The sequence below is a fragment of the Ovis aries genome, chromosome 19 (genome assembly GCF_016772045.2).
Source record: "Ovis aries strain OAR_USU_Benz2616 breed Rambouillet chromosome 19, ARS-UI_Ramb_v3.0, whole genome shotgun sequence".
Taxonomy (NCBI): domain Eukaryota; kingdom Metazoa; phylum Chordata; class Mammalia; order Artiodactyla; family Bovidae; genus Ovis; species Ovis aries.
In genome coordinates, this window is record NC_056072.1 from 12,314,301 (window position 1) to 12,323,208 (window position 8,908).

General features: G+C 43.0%; 1 protein-coding gene across 1 annotated transcript in view; it reads right to left on the minus strand.

The window, feature by feature from the left end:
- The window catches only part of SCN11A (sodium voltage-gated channel alpha subunit 11), a 79,968-nt gene extending 71,310 nt beyond the window's left edge, over nt 1-8,658 (minus strand). Inside the window, exons 1-3 of the mRNA XM_042236508.2 lie at nt 6,541-8,658; nt 3,461-3,579; nt 2,390-2,491 (exon numbers count right to left, since the gene is read on the minus strand). Of these exons, the coding sequence (XP_042092442.1) occupies nt 2,390-2,491; nt 3,461-3,579; nt 6,541-6,807 (488 nt within the window). The 5' untranslated portion in view covers nt 6,808-8,658. The remainder of the gene's footprint in view (nt 1-2,389; nt 2,492-3,460; nt 3,580-6,540) is intronic.
- Between the last annotated feature and the right edge of the window lie 250 nt (nt 8,659-8,908).

Here is an 8,908-nt window from a genome sequence, read left to right on the forward strand (position 1 = left end):
CTAGATATCCACATTTACAAGAATGAAGCTGGACCTTTACATCATGTACAAAAATTAAGCTCAAAATGGATTAAAGCTAAATGTAAGACATGAAACTATTAGAGTCCTAGAAGGTAATATTTGCAAATCATATATCTGATGAGAGGTTAATATTTGGACTACATAAAGAACTCCTACAAATTCAACAACAACAAAATCAAATAATCCAAATTTAAAATGGCCAAATGACTTGAATGAACATTTCCTCAAAGATTATATACCAATTGCCAACCAGCCTATGAGAAGATGTTCAATATCATCAATCATCAGAAAAATGCAAGTCAAAACCACAGTGCGATATCACTCATACTCATTAGAATAGCCATTTAAAAAAAAATAGAAAGTAAGTGTGGGTGAGGATGTGGCAAGATTAAAACTCTTATGCACTAGTGGTGGGATTATAAAATAGTGAAAACACCATGGAAAATATTTAGCATGAAGAACCTTCAAAAGAGTAGAATTACCATATGATTTGGCAATCCCACTTCTACGTATATATACAAAATAACTGAAAGCAGAGTCTTGAAGAGATACTTGCATACCCATGTTAATAGCAGCAGTATTCACAATAGCCAAGAGGTAGAAGCAACCCAAATGTCCACTGACAGATGAACAAATTAATAAAATGTGGTACATACATACTATAAAATATTACTGAGTCTTGAAAAGGAAAGAAATCCTGTCACATGCAACAATATGGATGAACCCTGAGGTCATATACTAAGGGAGATGAACTAGTTTAAAAAGACAAAGGTTAAATGATTCCTTTATCTGAAGCACCTAGAGTAATCAAACACATAGAGACATGAAGTATAATGTGGTTTCCAGGGGGAGGGGAAGGCAGAATGAGGAGTTATTATTTAATGAGTGCGGTTTCAGTTTTGCAAGATGAAAAATAGTTGTGGAGACAGAGAGTGGTAATGGTTGCACAACTGTGTGAATGTACTTAATACCACAGATCTGTACACCTAAAAGTGATTAAAATGGCAAATTTGTGGCAATGTGTACTTTATCACAACTTAAAAAAAAAACTATTTCCATTTTATTCCTTTAGTCCATTATGTTCTGTCTTCTAACTTACTTCCCTTCTTCCCCTTCCTCCTCCTCCAAAACATAATACCCTATTTCTCTTGTTATAATTCCAATAAAAAGTGCTGGTTGGTGTGCACACACACACCATACACATACTGGTCCCACATCTGGGACAGAAACAATTCATTTGAACAATCTGCTGGTTCAAATTAAAAGAAGTGGACCTTTTCTGGTAGAATATCCAGTCATTGTTAGCCTTCAAAGCTAAAGAACTAAGGTCTTAGGAACTTGAAAAATCCTAAAGCAGCTAATTACAAGAGCAGAAATGGTCATGAGGCTGCCTTGGGAAAGAGCTACTTCCTGCTTCAGCTTTTTCCTAAACTGCTCACCTTTCAGGTGACAAATAAACACAGAAGAGTAATTACTGTGTACCCTGAGATGCCATCTTTTAAACTCAGGTATAATTTATAAAAATTATGGGTCTTTTTAAAAAAAGGCTGTAATTGCAGATATGTAGGATTCTGCACGGAGAAGGCAATGGCACCCCACTCCGGTACTCTTGCCTGGAAAATCCCATGGATAGAGGAGCCTGGTAGGCTGCAGTCCATGGGGTCACTAAGAGTCAGACACGACTGAGCGACTTCACTTTCACTTTTCACTTTCATGCATTGGAGAGGGAAACGGAAACCCACTCCAGTGTTCTTGCCTGGAGAATCCCAGGGATGGGGAAGCCTGGTGGGCTGCCGTCTATGGGGTCGCATAGAGTCGGACACAACTGAAGCGACTTAGCAGCAGCAGCAGCAGCAGCACGATTCTGCAAGTTTTCATCCAGATCTCAAACAAATGAGACAGCCACCTCTGACTGCAATTTCTGTCTAGCCATCTGGCCTTCCACCTCTCATCCTACCATTCTCTCTTTTCTAGCAGAAGCCTGGCCAATGGTGGGACATGCAGACCAAAATGACATCTGCTGTGGAGTAGAACCATGCCCACCAGCAGGAAGCAGCGCTCGAGTTCTCCATGAGAGGGAGACTTCACCCCTCCAGGCAAATCAGGCCCACTTGGGTGTGTCACTGTCAATTCAACCATAGTTAGGGTATCCAGTCAGGGTCATGGATGTCCAGCTAGTAAACCCACTTCTAAGACTCTATTCTGAGAAAGTTGCAAAATGAAACTGACTCTGCCAGCATTGGTGTTGGGGATCTGGGATTATGGGTGGCTTTTCCTTCTCTCCATAGCCAAACTCTGATGTAATCATGATTCTTTAAGGTCTATTTGCTTAAAAACATAGGATAAATGTGTGCAGGAAAATACTTACTCAGCATTGTCAACATTCACGCTAATGCCGCCCTTCTGATGAGCTAAGGCCATGAACACGCAGTTGATGATGACAGTACAGATGATGAACATGCTGAACAATGTGAGCGGGGCTGTTAAGGCAGGTGCACTGCAGGATGGCCCATGTCACTGGTTATTGTCGTAGAGGCTGCAGGGGTCCCTGCAGGGACCCCTTTCTGCAGAAGCATCTGTCTTTTGTGAGTGTTGACTGGAACAACCCACAGCCACCCCCTTTCTTGAAGAATTGTCTTCAAATGGCAGCCTCTCACCCTGCAAGGCTACATGCCCTTGCCACACGTCTGACCTACAGACTTGCAAAAACTCACCCTCTGGCTTTCAGGTGGGGCAGCTCTGTGATACAATCCATGCTCTGAAGATCCCTGTGGGCTCAGGCTGATGCCTGATGTAGACTCAGCTAAGGCCCTGTCCTTGTTTGGCTCCTCCTTTTGCTCCATGATGTTTCCCGTTTTCCTTTTCCAGACGGCACTCCTCCACTAAATCACTTAATTAAGAATCCCATCTCAGGCTCTGCTTCTAGGGAACCCAGCTTAAATAGATATTCCTTCCCGTTTTCCTCAGTACTTCATTATGTCTACCAACCCACGCCTGTCTTTTTCACATCTCCCCCGCCTCCCATCTGAAACTGCCAGGTTTCTTCTCATCCCCTGTAAATCTGTACTTTTAACATTAGAAAGTGTTTCCAAAAAAGCTTTAAACACTGTAGTTCTACCACAACTCATTTATCAGCTAAACTCGGTGCACAGGTTGCCAGTTTACAACCTTTACTTGGGTCTCAGCTTAGATGTTCCATTCTTCAGGAGGCCATTCTTGATGCCTCCCAAGCCCAGTTGAACCTCTCGTCTCCTCCGAGGCCTCAGGGTCCCAGACGGGGGCCCAGCCCCAGCACAGCCCTGCCTGCCATGCAGTGGGGCCACTCAGCCAGTATTTGTTGAAAGAATGGGTTGTTTCCACTCAACAGACACACGAACCCCTAGAGCTTGTGCATGCTTCCCATGACCTGGACTTAGTAAAAGAAGCAACAAAAGGATATGAATGGACTGAGATTCTAATGGCCAAACTTCTGATTGAATTGAAAGGCCCCAAAATGAACAAGGCACGTTTGGCACTGAAGCGGTAGATTGTTCTCTTTTTGTTCAACACCATAAATGTCTGCCAAAAAAAAAAGCAAAAAACCACACAACAGGAATTATATGCAGCGACAAAACAATATTCATCATGAGTTTATCTTGGAGAAAATTCAGTGGAACCATAGGTTGAGGTATGGCTTATCATATTATGACAGCAGCTTCTGATTGGAGAGTTACCTTCTGAAGCCAGAGGTACTTTCTGAGCAGCTTACACTGTCACTTTGGAAGCCAGTAGATCTCCCCCACCCACGTGGCTTGGGTCTCTCTCAGAGCCCCAAGACTCTGATCTGTTGAAAGTCAGTCCTTACGTCTAAAATAATTGTTGAGCTATGGACTTTTCACCCAGTGACATACTCTGGAGGCCACAGAAATGAAGTGCATGGGCCCTGCAAACAAATAAAAAAGAGATAAAGAGTAATGACTGGGTCAAATAAAACCCTTTGTATTGTACTATTTATGGAGATGAGAATTAGAAGAAAACTTGAAGAGACAGTAGTAGAATTGAACATTCACTGGAGTCTCTGCTGCCTTGTCATGGGTATAACCAGGGATGCCAAATCCAGGAAAGACCCACCAAATGGTGCACTTCTCACCCAAAGTGTTCAACTGTGCCCTGCTGAAAAACACCTGCTTCCTCCTTGCATCTCTTCCTGGGCTCTGGGCATAAAGCTGCCTCTGGACAAAACCAACGACTCACATGCTTCTAACATCAACCTTCAAACCATCCCCTTTCCATATAAAAGTCATCTGCTGTCCCCTTATGGGTTCCTAAGGCTGTTAGTTATAAAAGCCTTCATAGAACTAGGGTCATTCCCATCTCCCATGTCACTGTTCTTTTCAGACTTGCAGAAAGTACTCCTTGACATGTAATTCAGCATGTTCTCAGACAGGGAAGACAGGTCTTGTCATCCAGGCCCAAAAACAGCGGGTTAGCTGCCACCTTGGTTGAGGGACCAGAACTTCCGTCACTGCCAAGCATCAACTTCCTTCACTGAGCTATGGAACTTGTCTGCTGGCCATCTGGCAGCAGGGAAAATGTGGGCTAGGATGTTTTCTTTTTCCTCCATAACAAAATGAAATGGGCTACAGGATTCCTTGAAAGCTATGAGCCCAGGAGTCTAAGACTCACTTTGGGGATTCCGTATACTTCCTTTGGACAGAAAGATGATTTTAGGGCAGAGAGTAAACCTCTCCCTGAGGTGGCCAGATTAATAGGTGGCATGATATGGCTCTATTTCTGTGCCCTTTGATCTTGATATTTTATTAATGCCTCCTCTGACTGCTTTAAATATTTCAACTAATGGTGTATTTAACTCCACTTGCCAAGGTTTTAATGATTTAAAATATAGGTATTTCCTGTCTGCTTGCTGACACATCTCCACCCTTTTCTCTTTCAAAAATGGAAGCTTTGAAAGATAAGAAGTGACCTGTGACTACAGAAAGAACACTTGGGTTTGAGTCCCAGCTCCACCACTAACTGGGTGCTTGACCTGGTGTAAGCCACTTCCCCATCAAGGCTTTGCTTCCTCATCTGTAAGGTGAAGTGCTAATGACACCACCCATAGCTCACAGGAGTGCTGAGAGCACTGGCATGTGGGGCTGTGGGCGTAAGAGCTCTGAACAAGTATCATGTCTCCTGATTTAAAGGGAGGACCTGGATTTAGAAGAGATGGTCCTAGAACATCCACCCCAGCTGGAACAGAGTCTGTCCTCCCAGGACTGTCCATAACACACCAAGCTGCTGCCTCCCTCCTGGGTCCCCTACCAGGCTTGAGGCAGAAGGAGGTCTCCTGGAGTTAACTTATCTCCAATGACTCTGCCTCTAAGAAGTCCCTAGAATCCTGGGGCGTTAGGAGAAGGAGAGATATTGAAGTGTTTTTGTTCCTTCATCTCCTTTCTCCTTTCTTTTTCTTCCCACTCATACCGCACTTTCCTCCATTACACAGTCCTCATTTGGCCTGGTAATCCTGAGGCTGTTCAGTTCAAGGACATACAAACCAGGCAATCTTCCTTTGGAGAAGTCAGTTTCTCATGGGTGCCCACAAAGGATGCCCTCAGCATGCCATATTTTCCAGGATTTGCCCCAAACTCCTCAGCTTCCTTCCTCCCTGTCTTCAGTCTGGCAAAGTAGGTTTTCCATTCTCTGCTGGATCATGCAGTGAAATGATGATGGCAAAGTCTTCTGAGTCTTTCCTGAAAGGGGATGGCTTATAGAGGACTTTCCTCACTGCCCTGGGTTTTCAATCAGCCATCAGAAGAGCCTGAGCTCACACTTCCTCATTCAGGACCCTCTTTGAGAAACTTTTATTAGAATTTCCCTACATCTAGGTAGATAAAACAGCAAGACTATCACATAGTGGCATGGAGTTTACATATAATCTGCATGTGCCCACTTGATTACAATATTCTTAAACTTTATTTATTGAGCTCCTCTTACGTGTCAAGTGTTGGTTTGGGGCTTTGACCTTCATATTAATAACCTAAAAAGCCTACTGGTTAAGAGTTTCTCAAGATAAACTCTAGTTGCTGAAACAGACATTCATGGACAGTGGTATTAATCCTTCATATCAGCACAATGTTTTACAGTTTATAAAGTGCCTCCATTGCATGTCTATGCTGTAATGAAGGGAAAGCAGGCATTGTTCTCATTTTACTGATTAGGAAAGTGATAATTAGTGAAATTATTTGCCAAAACTTATAAATTAAGCACTTGAAATGGTCTGTATTCAACCTTTCTGATTGCTAGCCCAGTTCTTTCCTGACACCATTTTACCCTTCTACTGCTCCTAGTCCTTATCTTCTCCAAGATATGCATTATTATAGAGAGAAAATTAGTCCTGAAAGCCATTCTTAGGACTATGAAATCAAAGACAGGGTGATAGCAAAGGAGAAGTAGGGTCTGGCCTCTTTATAGCCCCAGAAGATCCTTGCAATGCCAGTTATACTTTGTGGTGAGAACACTCCCGTCTCCTCACAGAGGTACCTTGTGATTGCTGTAGAATGGGTCCAAGTCTTCTAAGGGCTTTGCTATCAGGTCACGGGGAATGTCACCATAAAGCTTGGGCAACTTTCTGGAGACCTTTAGGTCAAGTTGAGGTCGAGGCTCAGGTTCTGCTGCTTTCCAATCTTTGGACTTCTTTTTCTCCTTTTGGATGGCAATCCGCTTCTTGATTGCAGCCAAAGAGTCAGGAGTGAAGGGGCGGAAATTCCTCCCATCTGGAAAGATCACTGGGTAGCACCTGTCATCCATCTTCACCCTCGGGACAGAGACAAGCAGTAAATAGATTCTCAGACAGATCTGGGAGGTAGAGATCACACTCTAATTTCTGCCCTGATATTCTACTTTCCATGGATAGAACCATGGAGTCTACAGAGTTGAGACTGAGATGGGGGGACTTGGGAGCTCATTAACTGTGGGGAAAATCAGGAAGGTGGACCATAATTGTGGATATACCAAGAATTTGGGGGCATACGTGAGACCAAAGCAGAACATCATTCCTGAAGGACCTGGGAACAGGTGGGAAGCTAAGTTCAAGATCAATGAGCAGAAGAAGAAGCTCAGTCTGTAAAACTGAGCACCAAGCAAGACAATAAGACTAAATCAGCTGAAATAGGACCTACTAATGGTAGACAAGTGGTCACAATATGAACAGGAGAGGAAGGAACAGGAAATCAAATGGACCATAACTGGGGGTTGTAAAATCAAAACTATGAGTTCATGAGTCTTTCTTCACCTTTGGTCAGCAAAGGTCTTGAAATGTGATGGGATAGAAACAAAAGAGCCATAAACATGGGTATGAACATTTATACTATCCTCTATGATCCTATGCCAGCTCCCTTATTTCTGAGATCCAGACTAGGCAGAAGCAAGACTCCAAGAAAGCAAAAAGGGTTTGCCAAAGCCAATAGGGTCACTCTATCATAGGATAATAGCTCTGCCAGCCCTTATCCCTGATAGTACTTTCTACAAGGACTTTCTCCACAGCTTCAGGCTTAAAACTAGACTCAGAAAAAAAAGAATTGTGTTTCAGTTGAATGCATTAATTCTCCATATCAAGCATCCTCTTCCTTTCTAATTTACTGGATGACAGTCTAGGACTAATTCTTACACCTCTCCAGGGAATTACAATGGGGAGTCCGATATAGGACTGGTGTCTTCATTCAACAACCATGTGTTCAGTGCCTGTTCCAGGCACAGTGCTAGGTAATAATGGTGAAAAAACCTCCATTGCTCCTCCAGGCACTACAGTTATGCTGCCCTGCTGTAGTGGAGAAGATAGATAAAAGACATGAAATTATAACAGAGTAAGACAAATGCTACTCTAGGAAAGTAATAGAGGATGAGTATCTAAGCAGCTTTGCAGAATCAGGGATGGGTTACCAAAGCTTTAATGTCTGAGTTGAGACCTGAAGGAGATTTAAGTCTCAGAGAAGAAAATAAGGGACATCAAAGTGTTGCAGGGAGAGGAAAGAACATGAACAAAGACACTTGGTTGAAAAAGCACATTATCCATCAACAGGTCTTGTTTGCCCAGAATGGAGATTTTTGTGAAGCATGATGGTCAGTCAGCATCAGAGAGCATGTGGGGGCTTATAATATTTAGTAAAGATCATGAACTTCACCCTGAGGATAGCGGAGGGTGCTAACATTTGAGTTATTACTATTACAGAGGAGTAACAGTATCATTTTTTAATATCCCTCTTACTGGTGAGAATGGATAGATTTGGGATAAAGGGATGAAGGAGTTGAGAAGGCTAGAAGAGGAGAAGTGATCTTAGAAACCATTGCAATGGGTCATAACCACTGAGGATGACCTAATGGAGTAGATGGATTTGAGAGTCATTTAAGAAACAACTGGATTTGAGGGCTAGGAAGGAGCCAAGGCTCCTGGATTGGGCAAGTGGGTCAACAGTGCCACTCACTCACAAAGAGAGCACTAGGGAAGGAGAAAGCTACGGGTGAGCAGATTCAGTTTAAAACACATGGAGTTGAAGCTACCGATGGGATCTGCAAGCAGAGAGAATCAAGAAGCACTTCAGTACAAAGAAATCACAGCTTATACACATCAGGCTCTGAAAACAGCACATTAAAAAAAAAAAAAAAAAACCACTAAAAACATGGCCAAAATTTCCCTTGAAAATCCCTTGCTGCTGCTGCTACTAAGTCACTTCAGTTGTGTCCTTCAGTTCAGTTCAGTTCAGTTCATTCGCTCAGTTGTGTCCGACTCTTTGCGACCCCATGAATTGCAGCACGCCTTAGGGGGGTAACATATTGAAGAGGCATCTCAATTCATTTGTCAACAAATTCAGTACTGCCAGTTTTCTCCCAGTGCCAGAACAAGTCACTCTTC